The sequence below is a fragment of the Protopterus annectens genome, chromosome 7.part0, assembly GCF_019279795.1.
Source record: "Protopterus annectens isolate FY-2018-M chromosome 7.part0, PAN1.0, whole genome shotgun sequence".
NCBI lineage: Eukaryota > Metazoa > Chordata > Ceratodontiformes > Protopteridae > Protopterus > Protopterus annectens.
In genome coordinates this window covers 1,705,899,500-1,705,922,551 of record NC_056739.1, presented here as the reverse complement: position 1 = coordinate 1,705,922,551, position 23,052 = coordinate 1,705,899,500, and the positions used below count along the sequence as shown (strand labels likewise).

General features: G+C 38.1%; 1 protein-coding gene across 1 annotated transcript in view; it reads left to right on the top strand.

The window, feature by feature from the left end:
* Positions 1–23,052, top strand: part of SMARCAL1 (SWI/SNF related, matrix associated, actin dependent regulator of chromatin, subfamily a like 1) — a 911,772-nt gene that overhangs the window by 616,630 nt on the left and 272,090 nt on the right. Inside the window, exon 12 of the mRNA XM_044078228.1 lies at positions 1,136–1,206. Coding sequence (XP_043934163.1) covers positions 1,136–1,206 — 71 coding nt within the window. The remainder of the gene's footprint in view (positions 1–1,135; positions 1,207–23,052) is intronic.

Sequence of the window (23,052 nt, the reverse complement as noted above, 5' to 3'; positions counted from 1 at the left end):
GCTAGGTAATTTGAGGGGCTCCATGTGTGGGATAAAGCATTTTGGAGCTGACTTTGTCCATTGGCAGTGCAATATTAGTATAAGTAGTCCATCCCTTTGGTGTGTGTGTGTGTGGGGGGGGGGGGGTGCAGCAGAGCTACTTTCACTGTGTAGCTGTATCTTTGGAAAAAGGGCTAGAAAAAATGACTGTGAGAAAATAGCCTCTAAGTGGGCATATGGGAATGCACATACACGGAGGGAAGTGTTATGATAACATGATGGTGTGGTTAATACAGTCCTCATCCAGTGGGATGGAGGTTAGGCATGCAAAATATTCATTACCGAGATGCCAGTGAGGACATAGTTCCTTAATGTCTGCCTGTATAACAGCCCTTCCAGACAGCTCTTACCATAGCAGATATGGAGGATCGCCCCCATACTGAGGGGTCTTTCCACTGTTCAGCTGGGGAGGCTTTATGGTCAGCAGGGGGAGGGGAGAAAAATGAATGACTTAAGGAAAAAACATTCGCTACCATGCATCTTTTGGGTTTATTGGTGTAGGATTATGCTGCTGTTTATTGCTGCTTGCTGTCTTTTCACTTGAGGGAAAAGTACAGTGTGGAGGCCAGGCAGCTTACTCTGATTATTACCACTAATTGGGAGCAGAGCTTGAGACTTCTTCAATTAGCCAGATTTTGTGGTTTTTCAGAGTTAAATGTTTGTGTTCCCTGCTGAAGTGGATATTATGGAGCAATAACATGCTGGCTGAAAGCCTGAAAGTCTGAAAAATTTCATACTCAGCAGAACCCCATTTGTGTAGAGACATGGGTTTCAAGAACACCATCTTGAAATTAACGCCAAAAAGTCATGTTAAAAAAAAACAGGTTCATCTTATGATTTGGTCTGAATTCTGTTATGTTTTTCAACAAAAACAATAATGGGGGAGCTGTTGTACTTCTAACACCTCTCTAAATCTACATGTGCATTTAAATTCATGTTGCTATAGAAGGAGAGGACTATCTCAAAGATTCTGTATACTTCTTTACAGTTTCCTGTGTAATAGGTATGGAAACTTTTGAATTCTAAGGAAAAGAAGTCTGCCATTGCATTATTCAGTGGGTTTGAGTGTAAGCATCCTTTTTATCTTCTTTTGCAGAAATCAAAGGAAAAGGAGGCCCTTATAATTTTCTACAATCAAACAGCACAAGCTAAGCTTAAGGCAGTAATGTAAGTAGAAATTAATACAAAACAGAGATGAATTGTAAAGAATATTTTATTTTTCTCTATCTCAGAGACCTTTTTCACTAAGAAGTGAAACTGAAAGTTAAAAAATCATTGACTTGTGTTTTGTCTGTTTTTTAAAGCATTGTAGAAGTTTTGGGATTTCATTCGAAATGATGCATATACAGTGCATATAAAAAATTTACACACCTCTGTTAAAATGCCAGGTTTTTGTGATGCAAAAAAATGAGACCAAAGTAAATAATTTCAAAACTTTTCCCACCATTAATGTGACCTATAACTTGTACAATTCAGTTAAAAAACAAGCAAATCTGTTAGGGGAAAATATAAAAAAAAACATACAATACACTGATTGCATAAGTGTGCACACCTTTAAACTAAATACTTTGTTGTATGTGCACACCCTTAAATGAATACTTTGTTGAAGCACCTTTTGATTTAATTACAGCATTCAGTCTTCTTGAGTAGTAGTCTATCAGCATGGCACTTCTTGACATGGCAATATTTGCCCACTCTTCCTTGCAAAAGCACTCCAAATCTGTCAGATTGCAAGGGCATCTCTTGTGCACAGCCCTCTTCAGGTCACCTCACAGATTTTCTATTGGATTTAGGTTTGGCTCTGGGTGGTCCATTCCAAAACTTTTAATTTTCTTCTGGTGAAGCCATTCTTTTGTTAATGCAACCAACGCATTTTACGTTTTTTATTTTTTATATTTTTCCCCTAACAGATTTGTGTTTCAATTGAATTGTACAGGTTATAGGTCACATTAAAGGTGGAAAAAGTTTTGAAATTATTTATTGTGGTTTCATTTTTTTATATCTCGAAAACCTGGCATTTTAACAGGTATGTGTAAACTTTTTATATCCACTATATGCATTTGGCTGATGTAGTAGTACTTTTGCACCTTTCCCCTCTGCTGCCTTCCGATCATCTGCTCCCCCCTCTAGGGCAATTGGGCCCATTCATTCTCGATCACCAAGGTGAGGGTCTGCGAAGAGGGGTTATCATTCTGGTAGCCATCAGGAGTGGCCTATGATTTCCTTTTTTGAGTTATTTTTCCCTACAACCCTGTATTTACACACACACACACACACACACACACACACACACACACACACACACTAAGGTTACCCACAGGGGGCTATGCAATTGGTTGATTGTGCTGGACACCCCCCTTTCTTTTACCAATAAGCAACACCTCTCCCTGCTGTAAAGCACCATAGTCAGTCCCTCCCAATCTGCATCAGAGGCATTCATGCCAGTGTGTATGTCTTCCCCTCCCTCCTTCCCTGATAGAGATGAGTTTGCTCTTTATTATCTATCCTCCCTGCCTAGTACCTCCAGTGCCAGGGTCAGTAATCTTACCACAGTGAGCTTGGTCATAACCAGGGTTTCTTCTTCTATCACGAAGCCGGGTTTATATAGTAGTATTTTTAATGTTATATTTACCTAGCAAGTTGTCCCTTCCATCTGCTGTATTCCTTAGTGAGATAATTTGACTTAGCACAAGAACTTTTTTCCCTGGAAACCAAAGAGCACTTTCAGTGTTTGTAAGTGAAAACTGAGTAATCAAACCTAGGACTGCAAGATAAAGTTAATTAATAGCTCACAGTCTTAACCTTCTGAGATAACCAATGAAAACTGCTCAGAATTAAATGTTGCAGCTGAGTTCTCAGATGCAGTTGCAGGGATGCACTGTATCTGCCCTGTTAATTCCTGAGCTGCCAGTGATAAACTTGAGCTTGCATGAGCTATAAAACTTTCATGCCATGTAAGTTTTAATTGTGAGAGTAGGCTTCCCAAGAAACCAAAGATTGTAATAGAAATGTCACATTTGTTTACCAGATTCTAACACTGCTTCCATTTTCTCTTCCATTCTGTATTTTCATTGCTAAAGATAGAAGGATTTAGCATGTTTGGTGACATTTTTATACCAGAACGATACAGCTGTATATGTTGTACCCTTCTACATCATAAACCACTTTGTGTACAGTCACTTCCTTTACTGGCTCACTTAGATGCTTTTAATTTTTGTATTTGAGGGTGTGATAGTGAGTGCCTTTTGGATGTATGGAATGCTGTCCCCTGAGATTAATTTGTATAATATGGCTTACTTGGCTTGTGTTAGGCTATCTCCATATCCTAAACTTAATATACTTTCCACTGAAAAACTAGGGTATCTGTCCATACAAAACATTTGAAAAAAATATCCGCTGCTTGTCTACAAGTAAATAAATAAATGGATATAGGTTTAGGAGCCAAGTAGTATGGCAAAAGACAGATATGTGGTGTGCTAAGAAATAACATGGTAACAGTTGGATCATTAGTGGGGTGGTGGTGGTGATAGAAGACCTGCAAAATTAAATTGAGGTGCTTCAGTAATTTATGGGTCAGATACAATGAGTTTGTTGATCCAACTGTGAGGGACTATGCATGAGGTAGATTAATAAGTGCTTCCTCCATATGGAGCTGAAGAACACCATGACAACCAACTTAGGCAAGTGTTATTTCACAAAGGTTCAGTGCCTTGAGAAACAACATTCGTAAGTATTGTAAAGCACCTACATACCATATGATTTTCTTAATGTTCAAATATTTGTATGAGCCAGTCAAAATGTGAACACAGGATAGATGGTAAGAGTCTAGCAAAGGATATGGAAAGATGAGTGGGCAGAAAGGTGGCAGTCAAGGTTCTGTACAGACAAATATAAAGAACTCTGGTCATAACAGCCCTGATGTGAAGTGTCAACTGGAGGGAGCATAACTGATGGCAAGAAAGTACTGTGAGGGTGTTGATCTCACCCAGGCTGGACCACTGGCAGCAGAGTAAGAGGGTATTGACATCACCAAATAATGTTGAGGTGTATCCTCAGGATGATTCCATAAACAAAGAGGTAATGCTTCCACTTTATAAGACTTTGGTCAAATCGCACATTTTTGATCAGTGTACAATTCTGGAGGCCATATAAGGAAAACAAATAGACATCAGGCTACCAGAAGGAATCCAGAAGTCACATATAAGTTGTATGGGATGGAGGGGAAAGACTATGATCAGAGGCTAGAAGAGCTAGAGCTCCTCTCACTTGAGAGTAAAGGAGCTGGGAAGGATATTAGTGAAGAGGAAGGAGGGGGTATGGATAGCAGATTGTAGGAACCAACGTTTCCCTGGATTGTCAACAATACATTTTCACAAAGAGGATTGTGGGACTATGGAATTGACTTTTGAAGAGAAATTGGAAATTACTTTGGACAGTTTGGTAAAGGCTTCTTCAGTTTTTTTGTTTATTTGCTTTACTTGATATATTTGGCAAGTGTTCCACTAATTTTAATCACCTCTGATGAGGTTCAATATGTTTTTTCTTCCAGTAATTTTAATCTCAGTTTTTCTGTGACATCTGGTATCTGATCTACTTTATGGATGTTTTTTCCTCATACACTGCTTCTTTCATTTTTTTACATCAAATTTCTCTTGGAATTGCAAGTTTTGAAGAAGTTCAAACAGATGTGATGACTGGGAAAGTGATATTTACCTCTTTTTTTTTTTTTACTTTATTTTATCTTGCTATTCAGGCAGCTGCCACAAAGAAAGTCCCCCATCAGGGTTTTAGTAAAATCAAACCTTTAATAAAAAGAAAAAGAGTATAACATAAAACAAGCAGTCCTCAGTCTTCTAAGCGCTTTCGGCAAATAAGCCTTCCTCAGATCGAATAAAAAGGACTGTTCAGCTTTTGTATTCTATATTTCTTTCTATTTGCAGATATGGGGTGTAGCTATGGACACCCCGTGTGCAAATAGTTACTCTAATTTGGTTCTGGCTGAGTGGGAACACAATGAACTGACACCCAGCACCTGGAAACAATACCTAGTGTACTACGGCCATTTTGTGGATGATGTCTTCATCCTTTGGAGAGGCAGCTCTACACAATTGGACCTATTTGTCAACTTCATCAACGAGAGCACTGAATTTCTAGAGTTTGTGGTCAAACATTCTTCGGAGACCATAGAAGTCCTGGATGTAAAGATTCATCTGCACCCTGATAGAGGTATCAGTACAGGAGTTCATAAAAAAGAAACCTGGAGAAATCATTATCTGCATAGGGGGAGTATGCACCCAAGTCATATTTTTGATAACATCTTTGAGAATCAGATTTTAAGAACGTCAAAATTATGTACTGAGAATGAAGACTTTGTAGCAGAACAGAGAAATATTGAGACTCATTTAAGCAAAAGATCTTATAAAAGAAAGAATCTAAGATTGAAGCATGATCCACAGGAATTAAGGAGAGGAAAGGGACGTCCCTACTTATCTGAACCTACATCACGTCATCATGAGAGTCTGGATTTTAAAACTCAATCACAGCAACTTAAATGTCTGTTAACATACACTGCTGACAATAAACAAGTATATGAAGTTATTAGGAAGTTTTGGCAGGTATTGACAACTGATGACAATATAAGAGACATTGTAGTTGAACAGCCCAGATTCCTGTATAAGAATAAGAAGAATTTGAAACGTCTCATTTGCAACAAAGATGGATTTGAAAGAAATAGGCCCAATTCCAACAGAAAGGGCACTTTCAAATGCCTGAGATGCAAAGCCTGCAACTCCATTGACAGCTCCAATACTTTTGTACATCCAAACTCCAGGCAACAGTTCAATTTTAATGTCTATGTTGATTGTACTAGTTCCCACATTATATACTTAGCGATTTGCTGCCATTGTAGTGCTTTCTATGTTGGCAAAACGTATCAACGTCTTGAGGAACGTATCCTTAGACATCTAAGGGACATCAAACAGAAAGATCCCAATAATCCCTTAGCAGCCCACGTAGCACAGTATCCTTCTCATTATTTTGTATTTAAAGCCATAGAGGCAGTTTGTCAGACCGCAAGAGGAGGGAATGTTCATAATCGCACAGAGTCAAGGGAAACTTGCTGGATAATTAATTTAAGAGCGAACAGATCACCAGGCTTGAATACTATTGTGCCTTTAAAACCTGCACTTAAGAATAGAAGGAATATGATCAGCAAGTTTACTTGAATGTTGCTTCATTCATATAATGTATTCACATCCATAGCTATTAGTTCTCTCTTATACAATCTTATATTAAAGAGAAGCACTGCTCCTTTAATTACAATGAAGAAAATTATACCTCTCTGCTAGCTGGCCTCCTTTTGGTTTGTAACAAGGGAGTGTCACAGAATTAAGTGATGAATGGCTGTGATGCCTTATAAATACAAAAGGTGAACAGTCCTTTTTATATGATCTGGGGAAGGCTTATTTGCCGAAAGCGCTTATCGGAAGACTGAGGACTGCTTGTTTTATGTTATATTCTTTTTCTTTTTATTAAAGTTTTGATTTTACTATTAAGTTTTACAGCCGTGGTGGACATCAGGAGTTTTTAGTAGTGTTTGCTTTTTCTTTTTCTCATTGGTGTCCTTCACAGTGTAAGAAAGTTTTTTGCCTACCCATCAGGGTTTTAAGTTGTTTTCTAACCAGTGTATTTGAGGTGCTGTAAACTAGTGGACTGGTAGTGAGTTTTTCTAAATTGTTTCTGTTGTGGGGCTATGCATCATACGTGTTACACTTCTTTCTGTGAGGTCTAGTGCTCTGTGTGACTGATGTATGCTTTTCCTTTCAGGATGCAGATAGAATTATAGCAAGCTATCTCCCAGTGGTTGAGGTTTCAAATCTCTATTTAGGTTCATAGGTGTGTACTAGGCTAATGGCCCTGGAGCCTTTACAAGCCTAGCCCATAGGATTACCCTGGCATCGTGCCACCCAACCTTAGTTCCTAGTGCCTCTGTCGAGTAGAGCCACTGGAGTGATCACCGGCGTGAATTTTCTATTTCCCATCCACTCTTCAAGATTTCTCTTGAAGAGGGCCAGTGAGGTGCTCTGCTTGACATGCATGGGAAGTCTATTCCATAGCATGGGCAGTCTCTGGATTATGAACCTGTCCCTCCTTCCTTCCTTGTTAGTTCTTTAAGAAATGTAAAAGCTAAATATAGTGTTTTATTTTTTCTGTAAAAGTGCTGCAGAAGTGTAAAACTTAAATGTGTAATGAGATTACAGTTGTATAAAGTGAAAAGCTGTGTGCAATAGTGGGGTCTATATTAAAAACTCGAACGTTTACTTACCCGAACATCTAAACGCCGACACATCTTCATCGATCATTCTGAAGCGCAAAATCTGAAAAGTCAATTTGTCATGTTTGGCCCTTCTGAGGTATAGCTCTGTAAGGTAAGTGTGCGATAGTTACGGACCTTAGGGTTAGGGTGCGGGTTACGGTAAGTGCATAGATGGTAATGTATGTTAGATTTAGTGTAGGGTTAGAAGTAGGGTTTTATAAAGTGTATGTGAGTGGATTATTTAATTTGTTTGGGTATAGCTTTTTAAGGTAAGTGTGCGATAGATACGGACCTTAGGGTTAGGGTGCGGGTTAAGTTAAGTGCATACTTGGTGGTATATGAAAGATTTAGAGGATTTAGAGTAGGGTTAGAAGTAGGGGTTTAGTTTAGGGTTAGAAGTAGGGTTTTGTTTAGTGTATGTATGTGGTTTATTTAGTTTGTTTGTGTAGGTAGTATGTAGCGGGCGGTGGGATGGGACAACACTGACGTCCCGCTCACCAGATTGAACAAGGGAAAGGTCACAGTAAGCTTCCTGTCGGGTGCTAGAATCCGCCACATAACGCAAGCACTCAGGTCTCTCAACAGCAGGTACAAGTACGACTCTGTCATTGTCCACGCTGGTGTGAACGACCTGAGACGTACCTCCTTGGACTACATGAAAAGAGACATAGAGGAGCTCTCTGATTATGTAGCCCAGGCAGGTATGACCCTGACCTTGAGCAGTATCCTACCTTCACCAAGAATGATGCCACAATACAGAGACAAGATGATCAGCTTTAATAATTGGCTTAAACTCTGGTGTCATTTAAAGGGGATCCAATGTCTGTCTGCCTGGGATGACATGCTGGACAAGCCACGCTGCTTCGCAAGGGACGGCTTGCACCTGTCACCCCTGGGCTTCTGGATATTGGCAAAGGCTCTTGCCACCCCCATAGTGCCTTTTTTAGGCAAGGCTCAAATTCTAAACCTACCACCCTAGAACACAAAAAGGAAAAACTAAGGGTAATGCTGCTCAATGCCAGAAGTCTCAACCTCAAGATGCACGCACTCGAGGCCCTTCTCAGTATGGAGAACATCGATGTCTGTGCTGTGACTGAAACCTGGTTCAAGGCTCCCGAGAGCACCCCGGCACTATCAGGCTTTACCTCATATCATGCGTTCCGGCCCCAAAATCCAGACAACACCAAGAAAGGAGGGGGGGGGTTTATATTCATCAAGAACACCCACGCCTCAAGGTTGGTGGCAACGCACGATGCATCGGAGACCATCCAGGTGCAGTTAACCATAGGCAAGACTGCTCTGCAATTTGTAGCATGTTACAGGCCACCCTCTCAATCTCAGGAACCTCACATAGCTTTCCTGAAAACACTGGAAGGGATAAATGTATCTCCAAACACCATCATACTAGGTGATTTCAACTACCCGAATATAGACTGGGATCACTACTCAAGCCCCAACACTCTAGCCCAAAGGTTCCTAGAGTTCATAAACTCAAATGCCATGGAACAACTAGTCACCATCCCCACAAGAGGAGATAACATACTAGATCTCATCATCACGAACATGGGGTCACAATGTTCAACACCGGAAGTATACCCTTCACTGGTGAGATCAGACCATAAACTAATCTCACTGGAAGTCCACATCCCGCCCCACCTGAGATAAAAAGACCACAGTGAAGAACTTCTCAAAAGCCGACTTCACACTTCTAAAGGCTAGTGTGGTCTCTTTAAGGCCCCAGAGACTGGAAACCATTACTCAAGCCGCTGAATCATTTACAAATGCCTTCTACCAGCACCTACAGGACTGCATGGATCAGGCAATCCCAAACAAAACAAAGACTCTTTGTACCAAAGGCAAGCGCCAGTTTGGTGGACCCCAGCCATAAACAAGCTCTACAACAAAAGGAGGAAGCTACTACAAGATAGAGCAAAATCCTTAAAAGGGAAAACACCCTTGATCATTATAAGTAAAAAACTAAGATCTCTCATAAAATCATCCAAGGCAAATTTTGAGAGAAAAGTCGCTAAGGACTCAAAGGACAATCATAAGGCCTTCTTTAGCTATGTTAGAAACCTGGGAGGAAACTCCCAGATATGCTCAGAATTAGTTCAAAATGATGTAAAAGTACTGAGCCTACAGACATTGCCAACATACTGGCTGACAGGTTCAGTGCAAACTCCCCCCCAAAAGGTGAAATATCTATACCAGAGAATTATAGCCCCCCAAACATCTCTAACTGCTCTCTCCAAGGCAAAAAACACAGCATCCATGGGACCAGATGGTGTCCCCGGATGTGTGCTCCACGAACTCAATGAGGAATTAAACCTGCAGTTAGGGCAGCTGTTTAATCTTAGCCTCACCTCAGCATACGTGCCTAAGGAGTGGCGTACGGCAACTGTGGTCCCACTTCACAAAGGAGGTGCCTCCACCGACCCGGGAAATTACCGCCCCATCAGCTTGACAAGCTTGATCTGCAAAGCTATGGAGAGGATCATAATGGAACTCATAAATAAAGACATAGGAGTTTTGCAGACTTTGGATCCGACCCAGTTTGGCTTTGTCAAGGGCAGATCATGCCTTTTAAACCTGGTGGACTTTTTCGAAACAGTCACCAAGGCCATTGATGAGGGAAAGGCAGTCCACACAGCCTACCTCGACCTGGCAAAGGCTTTCGACACAATACCCCACTCAGGTATCATTGAAAAACTCATCAGCTTAAATGTAAACCCATACGTCACAAGATGGGTTGCAAATTGGCTAAGTGACAGAACCCACAGGGTCAGAGTTGCTGGCGCCATGTCAGACTCAAAGCCTGTCACAAGTGGTGTCCCACAGGCTCAGTCCTGGGCCCTCTCCTGTTCGGCATCTACTTTTCAGAAGTACAAGCAAACACAGGAGGATTATGGCTGACAAAATATGCAGATGACTGCAAACTGGGCCATAGTTGAAAACACATCTGACACAGATATCCTTCAGAAGGGTCTTATAGAAACGGAAAACTGGTGCTAGAACCATGGCCTAAAGTTAAACGCCAAAAAATGCATAGTCATACCCTTCAGGAAAAACAAGGTTACCCCTAGCTACCATATAGGCGGCAACCCACTAAGCACAGAAGAGGTTATCAGGGATCTGGGTACCCAGGTTGACAGTAACCTTTCATTTGATACTCACATTGCCAAAGTAGTTAGGAAGACCTTCTACATTGCCCACCTGATCATGAAGGGATTCACATCTAGATCAAGGGAAGTCATCGCCCCCCCGTACTCATCCCTCATCAGGCCAGTGATTGAGTACAATGCCCCATTCGGAATGTATCTGACACGACACCTGCAGCAACTGGAAAGGCCCCAAAAGTTCCTCACCAAAAGGATAAAGGGTCTCAAAAATATGTCCTATGCTGCCCGACTGAAGGAACTTCAGCTCTACTCAGTCGCCACCGTCTGCTCAGAGGTGACCTGTGCCTGACATACAAGGCCATGTCCAACCCAGAATTGATGAACATGCTTCACCTCAAAAATCTAGATCCCTCAGAACTACAAGGGCGGGAGACTTAAACCTTGACACGGTTATTAATAGGACGTGCTGGAGGGACAGATTCATCACCCAGAGACTCCCTATGCTGTGGAACAAAATCCCGGTACATGTGAGGCAGAGCACCTCGCTGGCTTTGTTCAAGAGAAATCTTGACCAATGGATGGGAGATCGCAGATATACCCCAGGGATTATCTCAGTGTCACTGCTTGACAGAGGCACAGCAAAATAATGGGCATAGTATCCTCCAAACTAAAGGGGTGGCGAAAGCCACAAAACTCTGGCTAGGCTTATAAATGCCCTTGGGCAGATAGCCTAGTATGAACCTATGAACTATGACATTTCGGGTTTTTGAATTTTGCGGTTTAGGGCGTTCGGTGTATTTGCAGTTCGCGGAATATGTGTTGGCGTTTAGGTGTTCGGGTAAGTAAACGTTCGAGTTTTTTATATAGACCCATATAATGTACTATAACTGTTCTACTGTAGTGCTGCAGTGTATTATAAACTGAAATGAAACAACACAGGAACTGATTTTTTCTGTGGGAAAGGCAAAAATACACACTTGACAAGGCTGAATGAGGTACTTCATGTCATTTTAAGATGTTGCATCCTGTAATTTAAACGGTCCAGAAGATTTATTATTTAGAATTAAATTTTAATTGAAACCGAAGAAAGGTACCGTGGACTATTTGAAAAAGGGTGCTCATCTGGTGAAACTTGCTAACTAAGTACTACATTATCATTTCTCATCCCAGGGTGTTTCAGGTTAAGTAACACACACTCCGAAATTCTAGAGTGGTAACAATTTTCTTTTCAGTTGACTTGCTTGGCTGTGACTGAGGATCTACATTAGTGAGCTTATTTTTGTTTTGCTTTGCCTGTTATTTTTTGCATATTCTAAGTAGTGGTTAACAGATTCCAGGAACATTTTAGCAAGATGATAATGCTGGTCAGTTAGTGTTTTTCTAAGTGCCATCTGCTTGTTTGAAATGTTTTATTCTATATCTCCTTAAGCCAGATAATAACAGTGTACTTTTTTGCACTTTTAATTCTTTCATTGTGTTTCCTAATTTCTTTTAGTAAAGAATTGTATTTATTCAGTTACCAAAAGCTCAGAACCCAAAAATAGCACTAAAAACCTTACCAAAGCAAAACTAGCAATCAACAGAAAGATAATGTTAGGATCAGAATCAGGTGGTCACCAGCCAAATAATCAAAAAAATGTACTTTATTAAACGCTTTCGTCCTTTGGGATGTCTTAACTGTTGATATTCATTGCTGTAGTCCTCATCAGTAGCTCATCTTACCAACAGGTAACCTAATGGTAGGACTGAATTTCAGAGCTATACATTCCCCTTATGTTTGCATTCAGCTCTGTCCCACATGGACGTCAAGACATTGGTGCTATAAAAGGGGTGTCAGCTGATGCAGTCTTCGGATTTTTTTTTATTCAGTGTCACAGATGTACACATGCTACGACAGGGGCATCATCAGTCTGGTAGCTTTTCTAGCTTCCAGAAAGATACCATAGAGGAGTCCTTTTTTTTTCTTTGCATCTCAGAAGCATTGTATTGAACCAGTGTCTGTTAGTGGGTCAGATGTTGATATTGTTAAAAAAAAATGCATAGACTCTGCTAAATTTTTCATAAAGTCTTTAACTTACATAGTCTTTTTTGCATCTGCCTGGGACATGATGTGGATGGATATCCACACAATTACAGGTTCACTCCCAGGGCAGTTAGAAGTACAATGTCACTGGAAATTTCAGAAGCTTAAAAGGTTACTAATCTAGTCCTGTATTGCTATAGTATTGGCCAATACTTCTGGGAACCTGCCTCTGAAATGCAAGTGCTCTGATAGCATGTGGAGAAGCATTAAGAAATCATAGGTGACTCGACTAAAGCCATTACTTTCTGTAGGTCTGGTGACAGTGAACATGGTGAGGTGCGTTCCCTGCCTCCCAGCTTTAGAGCTGGTTTTGGATGAGGCCTCTGGTGTGACCACTTTGCAGGCTATCCCACTTACAGGTGTTGGCATTTCCTTCTGAACCAAAACTATGGATTGTTGGCCATCACTGAAGCCTTACTGAGAGCTCTGTTCCCAGTTTGTAGTCAGCAAATGGGAGGGCAATAACTCTTCAATTTAACTTTACAGAGAGGACCCCAGGCATGGTTGCAAAGTTTCAGGCACTTACTGGTGGACCAAGGCCCCTTTAATGGTCCCTTTGTAGAAGCTGAGGCTAAAACCACTGAAAACCATACTGGTACCCGCTAGTTATACTCTGCTAAGGCTGTGTGAATCCTCAGCCCAGTCCTGTTCTCAGGCTTCTTCACTAGAACTTTTCCGGTTGACTGTGGACCTTGAATTTCCTTAAGTGCAAACAGCCAGCTTTGGAAATTCCTGGGGCATCATGGGTCCCATTCTAAGAGAAAGGTCAAACCATTTGTTGAGGAGAATTCAGATACCCTAAATTCAGAGGAGAATGAGCTAACTTAGGTTGGCCAGATCCCATATCCTCCTATTTAGGACTCTGACACAGAGGACACCTTCTCTTCTGTTTTGCCTCCTGAGGGGTTTCTTATCTGGATATGGGATCTCTGTTTTTGAGATATCCTTCACAGTATGAAAGAGAAGATCCAGTGAGAGTCCAGAAAATGCCCTCAGGTTTAGCACAGATGCAGATCTTTCATGTCCCTGCTAGAGCCTGGATGCTACATTTGCTAATGCATCTTTAAAGCTGGAGTCCCTCTCCCCTGCTCTCAGGAAGCCTGATTAGTTCTACCAGCTCCAGGATTCTCAAATGTTTCTGTACAAGAATCCTCTGGTTGATCTAGTTGTGTCATACCTAGAGTCTAACAAAGGATCCTTTACTGCTCCATGTGACAATCCCATTCCCAGTTATAGGGAATATAGAATTTTCAGCAGATTTGGGAAAATATGTATATTTCTGCTACTCTAGCTTTCAAAGCCCTGATCTTCCAGACCCATATTCTGAATTAACAGCAGTTTCTGGATAAGATGAGGTCTGAGAATGAGAGAATCACTGACCAAAATATGAGGCAGCAGTTGCTAGAATTGTGAGACCTGTCTTCTCAGGTTGCCAGATACTCTAGAAAATGTGATTATAATGCAGTTGCATGCATCTTGCAGCGCAGCAGGTACTGGTTAAGTGTTCTGTAAACATGTCTGTCTGAGGACATAGCCCTTGCCTGATCTTGCGAAGACAGATCTCCTAAATGCTCCCTTGGATAAAGAACTCGTCATTTGACCTGTGGAAGAGAAGGGCAAGACAGTGCAATCAGTCACACATTTTTTGTTCAGTCTCTGGTATGCAAATTCAGCTTAAATTACCCAAGAAGATCCTGTCCTGTATATTTTAAGAAAAAAAAAAGCAGGTGTTCTACTAGAGCTGCTGCAGCTAGAGCAGCATTCCTCAGAGGATTAGTACCCAATCCATCTTGGAAGCAGCTACTTGGTTCTCAGTGTACAGCTTTTCTAAATATTGTAATCTGTGAACTGCATCCTATGCCAAGACAGAGTTTCTTCCTGCAATTTTGCAGGATTAGCTGTCCTGGTGAGAACTTTAATGAACAGCCACCCTTTAGTTCGGTACTGTGAGAGGCATCCCATTATTGTGGTCTGGAGCAGTGAATAGTATAATGAGCATAGTACCTTTATGCTAGGAACTTGACATAATTTTAGATGTTAAGAGTACATTCAGTGTTGCAGGCCATGTTTCTTCCCACCATCTCTCATGGGTTTACTTCAATGATAGGGCCCTTTGGCCATAAAGAACACTGACTCATTAAAATTAATTTCAAACACATTATCTCATATCCAGTGATCCAGTTTGCTGTTAAAACACTCAAAATTAGGTGACAACCTAATATCACTTGGTGTGTGATTCCAAATTCTAAGAAGCATTTGAGTTATATAATTTTATCTTGACTGTGTTTTACAATAAAAAGTATTAAAATTAATATTATCATGTCTGTGTCTTCTCATGTTAGCAGAGAGATTGGTATATATATATATATATATATATATATATATATATATATATATATATATATATATGTTGTAGCAATTTTGTATGCACTTATAGATTTTCCTCTTGTAAGTCTAAAATGGAGCGTAAATAAATGTAAAGTTTTGCATCTATCAGAATAAGAGAAATGATGAACTAAGGGTATTCATTTTATAATTTTTCATTGAACAAACTCCAGTACCACTAATTGGTACCTAACATATTGGCAAAAAGTACTATTATATTCTGAAACAGGTCAGATGTACAGCTTATATAAGTTAACCAGTCTTCTTCATCTTGTATAGATAAAGATTTAAACATAAGTCAATAATAATAATAAAATCCCCTTTTTTTATAATGGTTACAAGAAATAAAAAAGAAAAATTGGACAATATGTTTATACTCAGACCCTTATTGCAGCCAATTTAAGATAAAAGTGTATTACTTAAAAAGTAAATTTGGTCTTATTCCAGGATAGTCAAAGTACATTATGTTTCACTTATCATGGCTGAATTTCAGTCCTACATTGTTTGCCGAAGAAGAAGGTTGTCAAAAAATTCAGATATAGTTGCTGAGGACCAGTCCTTATTGGTTTATAAATCCAACAGTCATCAGCATATTAAGCTTGCCAACACTGATTGCTTTTAGGACTAGTTGAAAGTACTAAATTAAAAAGAAAGGAGCCATGCACAGAGTCTTGTAATACTCCAGACAATACAGGGGGAAAGCTGAAGTGACACCCTTTGACTGGTACATATTGAGAATGACCAACCAACCAAAGAATAATCCAATTGATTAAAAAGAGATTATAATTATTTAGACTATCAGTTATTGAACTATGTCCAATCGTATCAAAAGCCTTAGCCAAGTCCAAGTAAGTAACACCAACTGTTAAAGACTCAAGAGCCAAAGTTATTTGATCGTAGAACTCCACTAAATTCATGAGTGTTGATCCACCACTACAAAAACCATGTTGATATAAGTCAGCACATTCGTTATGATTCATTGAATCAGAATGTAGATTTTGTAGAACTCGTTTATAATAGACGTAAGACTTACAGGTATGGAATTTTGCAAGTCCCTTCTGTCTCCTTTTTTAAAAAATAGGTGAAATATTTTTTTTTCAAATGAAAGATGCTATACTATTATTTGGCAAAGTATTAAAGATTTTATGCAACACTGGAAACAAAGTACTTCTGAAATCATGAGTCATCATTGCTGTCATAAAATCTGGGCTCACATAGGTTTTATTTCTTAACTTTTTTAATACTTTAGAAATCATTTCAATGCTTATTGTAGGACAGTTCTTATTAGTTGTAGAAACCAAGCCCAAATTAGCCACTGTACACCTACATTGTGATAAGCCAGAAAAAGTATTAAACTCATTAGCAGATCTATAAGGATCAGTTGTCAGTTCTCCCATCTACAAAAACTGATGAAATAGAATCAGTAATCCTTGTAACAGAATTAATATAGTTATAAAACTGTTTTTTATTAGCTATTGAAAATAATACATTATTTACATACTCAAGCTTTTTACTATTTAATAAACTCTTACATTTTTGGTAATAATATTTCATCTCAATTTAATATATGGACTGAGTTTCTTCTTTAATTTGTGAAAGAGTCTTTGTCTATTATATATTTAACCAATCTCAGTGTTCCACCCGTAAAGAAATTTGCGAGTTTTAATATTCCTTATTGAAAATTACTAAGTCCTTAGCATTACTTAGAATAGATTCTGGGATAGAATAACCTCCATTTTCCTCAGTGCTTGATAACAGTGACCAATTACATTAATTGAATTATTAACACCCGTAAATTTAATCTTATGATACTGACATTTCCTAATTATTATTGATAGTAAAACAGGAGCAAACAAAATACTAGCAGTAATTGAACAATGGTTAGAATTACATAATAGTGGATCCACAATAATTTATTCAACTTCTGATGGTCAGTTTGTCACAAGTAGGTCTAGTATGTGACTACATCTCATAGGAGAACAAATTAATTGAGTCATATCAAATTGAAGTAAATTGTCCAGAAAATCAATTTCATATTTCATGTTTAAGTAATCTAAACAATTTGTATTTGGGTAATTCAAATCACCAAGTAAAACAACAAAGCTATGCTCATACTATAACTCTAAAATTTAATAAATTCTTTGAGTGTTAGAGCTCATGGAGGGTTTTCTATAAGGATGAATTGATCTTAAGGTAGTTGATCCAGAAAAAGAATATATATAAAGAAAAATTATCTCTAAGCCAGTGTGTCAACTAAACCATCTTTAAAAAAGAATTATAACTTCACCTCCATTTCTGTAAACATCTTAAGACATTCAGTCTTCTCATATCCTGGGAAGAATGAACTAGTTGTATCCCAGGTTTCAGCTATTGCTGTTGTATCCAATTTTTCTTGTTGTGAGACATTAAATAACTAATTATATTTAATTCTCTTGCATTGTAATAATATAGCTTTAGAATTGTATTAGGTGTTAAGTTTGAGACCCTAGGTTTATTAGAAGTGGTATTCCTAAAAATTTATCAATAACCAGAACACGAGTGAAAAAACAAGTAGAAGTCACACCAGGAAGTCCCAAAAGAGAACGCCAGCAGACTGTATTCTTTAATGAGCAGTTTTATTTTTATAAGCGTTACAAAAAAGCAATGCAGCTTCTTCAGATGAACATTAAAAAACTAGAGTTTTTTAATGTTCATCTGAAGAAGCTGCATTGCTTTTTTGTGGCGAAAACGCTTTTTCATAAAAAAATAAAACTGCGTTCATATTAAAGAATACAGTCTGCTGGCGTTCTCTTTTGGGACTTCCTGGTGTGACTTCTAAAAATTTATCAAAGTAGCCAATTTATAATGGATAACATTTGAACCATATTTACTGACATGTAGCATATCATTGCCAAACATTTGATATTCACAAATAAACTCTTCCTAACAAGTAACCAGTGATATAAGTTAAACATACAGATCTTAACCAGTTGTTAAATAAGCCAGCTTTAGAATGCATATAATCATTCCACTTCATACTTGGGATTATTTCTCTGAACAAAGTCTTTATTTTGCTATTTTGTAACAGTTCAGGGACATCTAATATCACTGCTTTCGTATGATTTAATGGAGTTTTCTTCAAGTCTTTAATCCTGCGGTGAGCAAAGATAGTAGAATAAAATACCCTTCCCTTTAATAAACATCTTTAAAGATAAGGTACATCTGATAGGCTAGAAAAAGTCAAATAAATAGAGTCATTATTCCGTAAAGTTCTTCTTATATCCTTTAACACTGAATAAGTTAGAAATATATATACATTTTGTTTTACTTTGTGGTGGACAACCAGTTGCTATTTAAGGGCCTTTATTTGGCAAACTTTTAGCATCAAATTGATGATGTTCTGAGAAATTACAATCAGTTACCCCACCCAATGCTCTTCTTTTAAGTTTTTTTTCAACAGATGTTCTATTTTATCAAGCTCTTGAGATAGTTTCATAATATTTTCATTTTTCCTTAGAAGTTATTACAATTTCATGATACAAAATGGGTGAGAGAATAAAATTTAAGTCATTAAAACTGCTTCCATCATCAACAGGAACACTAGCTGTTTTGAGTAAAAGTTCCTGAGAGAAAGCATCATAATTGAAATCAAAAGATCATTCAACAGCTGGTTGTAATTCAGAATGAATCAGCTCTACAGGAGCCTTACTTTTAGAATCTTGAGTAGCTGAATTTCTAGTTAAATTACTGTCTGAAACAGAAATCACAGAATAACCGCAATCTTGAGATATATTTAAATGAATTTTATTGAAGGAACATTTAAATACCTGAAAGAGAATCTTTCATTTTCTTTTTCTGTGTTTTAATACTGCTAACATTCTTTTGAGTGATTCTTTCCCTTGAAATAAATTATTTATGGGATAGTACTTGGTTTTAACTGCTGTGTTGCACTTACTTGTCTAAAGTTGTTGCACTTTATCAGTCATTTCTCCTGAATAAGGTGAAGCTTGCAACTCCCCCCTATCATTGTACACAAATTCATTAAATTTAGATAAATTTGTACTTGTCTGAGGATAATCTAAACTAATATATGTAGAAAATAAAGGTTGAGAGTTTCTTGAATGAGCCAGTGATTCAATTAAATCTTCTTTCCAAGATAATGTAAAACTGGATATACTTTTTAAGGAAATTTCTAATTTGTGTTTGGTTAAATTGGCATCAGCTATGGTCTTAACACAGTTAAAGCAAAACCCTAAATTATTACTTATTACACGAGTAAGATCAGTTGCACAGTTACCACACTTTACCATAAATTTATTCCTCATTAAATCACTTAGTGTGTATTCATTGAAAGAATCCATCAGTGTGCGATTGAACTAACTAAATATAAAGTAATTACTAGTGAAATTCAAATGAAATTGTCACTGCACTAAAATGCTAAAGTTAAATCAAATATAGCAAAGTATAAAAATCAGTAAAATATAAGATATTTGTCTTTGCAAATCACATAAAACAAACTCACAAAAATCAGACTTGAAGACGCCCCACTCTTCTCACTGCTGCTTGTAGAACACTTCTTATATGCCCTATTAACTCAGGGATCTCTCCACACTAGGAAGTTTCACAGACAGATAAAAAAAATAAAATGAGTTTCCAGTGTCTTTAAAAAGTCATGGGAGAGCTCACAAGTAAACAAACTCCTCAAAGTAAAACACTAGAAAGTATACAATGGCAAGTTCTTTGTTATAAGTGCTGCAGCTGCTCTTCTGATATGCCCTGTTAACTCAAAGGATCTGCCTACAGCTAGGCAGTCTCTCACACACAGAAAGAAAAAGTTTAACAAAGTGGGTTCTCAATATCTTTAAAAAGACATGGGAATGCTCACAAATAAAATAAACAAACTCCTCAAAGCGCAACACTAGAAGAATATGCAATGACAAATTCTTAGTTATAAGAATGTTCTGCATGACTGGGTACCCTGGTGTTGGGGTGGGTACGTTTTTCCTGCTCCCCTTCCTTCTGTCTTTCTACCAGGCTGCTGGACCACCTTGAACAAGAAAGGCCTGAAGATAGTGTCAATCAGTGCCTCTCTTATACTGCTGATGCCCTGGTATCCATGTAACAGGCAGTCATCCGAAGGTGCTGGGGGAAAATTAATCTCTAAATATCAGGCCAAGTGTTGAGCTGTTGCTGGTAGGCTCTTCTGTTGATGAGGACTATAACAGTGAATGTACTTAAAACAGCTACAATTGTAAGTTCCTAACACAACTGTACTTTGCATTTCTGTAATATAAAGAGTATTTAGCTAACTACAGTGGTATGCTAGACTGGGCTAACTGGTTGCAGTAAACTGCTGTGGAAGTAGGAAAGAAGGCTGTAGTACAGAAAAGTATTACTGGCCTCTCCTGGAAGTTGTGTCTGTGTGTGCATGCAGTAGTATAGTCAAGTTACAGTTACTGTGGATAATCTAGCACTATAAGAAACTGCTTAGAGTAGAGTGAATAAATTCTTTGCTCTGCATCTACCTTACTGTGAAACTTATTTGGGTGGGGCTGGTATGGGCCATATGTAATGTTCACTTGCTAGATACACTTGAGATTAGATTTCTTTACCTGCTTGTTTGCTTGCTTGTTTATTTATTTAACTTTGTTAAGGACTTAATTGAAATTAACTAAAGATTGTTTTCAGCTTAAGACTGAGTGTCCATAACAGCTTTTCGAAACTACATTTGCAAACCAGTTGTATTCAGCGCCACTTTCCAAACCAACCTTTACAGTCTGGTTACATCATAACTAACCTTTCCATTCTGGGTACATTCTTACCTATCTCTTCCATTTGTAATTTATAGTAAGATCACATTCTACTAGCACAGCATACAGTCTTAAAGAAAATGTAATCACATTTTAAAAAGCTAACCCTCCAGCGATATTTTAAATATTGAGTGACTGTACATCAATTGATTAAATAACATCTGAACTTAGAGTGTATACTAGCAATGTATGAGTGAATAGCAATGTGATTAATAATATTAAACAAGTGACTAAAACAGTTGTGGGGTCGGACATTGGAGGAAGATCTGCTACAAAAGATTCTGTTGTGAATGTTTACATTGTTTCTTGACTGACTATATACTTGCAGATGAATTGTCAGTTTACCTTAGAACAAGTTAGTACTGTTCTGTAACTACGTACTACTATAGTTGTGCTTTTGTATACATCACTGAATTATGGACATTGATGTTGTAGTTTCAGATGAATGAACTTTGCACATTTGTGTTTTTCTGTTTTTCAGTTTTGTTTGTTTTTTTTTCCCTCTGGTGGTAGCAGTTGTGCAGATTTAAAGCCTATACCCCATGCCAGAACATAATTCACACCACTGTCATTGAGTACTGTGAGATGGTACCCATGACAAATCTTCCATAAAAATGACACTTTTAGGTCCAGCACCATTTCTAAGGACTGTCTCCTCCAGAAATAGGAGAGCAGTGTTTTTAGACGTGTTAATCTAAGTTGCCTTCATGTGCAAGTCTTGCCTCTGTTGAATATTTTATCTGTTTTTATTGGATGAAATCTGCAGTGTATTCAATAGCTGAAAGACAAGCAGCTGTACATTTAGTGATGGCCTGTATGCTAAGCAGGTCATGTACCGGATGCTACACTTTTGTAACAGCAGCTTCTGCTGACATCAGCTTTACTTAAATTAATGCAGAAAAAGAGTATTGACCCTAATCTTTTTATTACCCTGTTCATATCCTTATCGTGATTCTTCTACATTTGTTTCTGTTTGGATTGTGAATGTAAGAGACTTGACCTTATTGCTGAAAAGCAGGCAACCCTTTAGCAGACACTTTTTACACTTTTTTGTCAGTATGATGAGGAGTTTAGTTTCTATGTATTCTAATAAATTATTTAGCCTATACCCATCTACAGGTTTTAACCTTGCCCACATTTTTTGCTGAGGGTACCAAGATTTTAGTGCCACTCTACTTATTCAATTTATATGTGGGATATGTTTTGGAAAATGCCAAGTTACATAAATCAAATGCTGAAATCAATATTGTTGGAGGAAATATTAACAGCCTAAGAGATGCAGATGATGAAGGTGAAAGGAGAAAGTGCAAACATGGCTTATTGCTCAACATTGTCATAAATATGTCATCTAGCCCTGTCAGTTCTTTGCAAATGGATGAGGAAGAAGTGAAGACAGTGACAGATTTTATTTTTCTGGTATGCTTTTTAACTCTGGTGTTGGATAAACCTTTTGAGAATTCTATGGATTACAAGAAGATTACAGGGAGAGTATTGTCGCCTCTTACACTCAGTTACTATCTTCTTTCGGAGCAGAGCCTGTGGTCACTACATCTGACCTCAATATTGCAGGAGCTCTGCCATAAGGCCCTACACCTAGAAGCTTATTGAGAATTATGTCATTGTTTAATGTAAGCATATTTATTATGAAGAACCTTGCTGTGTATTGACTTTAATCTGTTAAATGCATGCCTGCTGTTTGATTGAAAACCTCTATGAAATAGTCTGTGCACTCTAAGGACTTCTTACTAAGTTGGCCACTGTCCCCTTTTCCTTGACCATTAGATTGTACTGTATATGCCAATTATTTAGTCTAGGGAAATGACGGACAACCTGTTTTACATGCATCTCTTTGTTAATTGCTTTGTTCTGGTTATAAACTGATTTTGTGTGTGTGTGTGTGTGTGTGTGTGTGTGTGTGTGTGTGTGTGTGTGTGTATATATATATATATATATATATATATATATATATATGTAGATAATAGATTTTATATATATATATATATATATATATATATATATATATATATATAATATAGAAATAGAAACAAATATAGATATAGTTATTAAACTTTTGATGTACTGGTGAGTCCCATGAATGTTTTGTAAGTAGTGGTGTTATATTGTGCTTATCAGAGTTGTGCTATGTTATATGATATTTTGCTCGATACAACTGTATACTCCCTCTGCATTACTGTGGTTCTGTATCAGCATACATCTGCTAAAACTACTCTGAGCTTACATTCATGCACTGTCTTACCATCATAGGTTCATAGGTAGGTAATAGGCTATCGGCCCAAGGGCTTACGTAAGCCTAGCCAACAA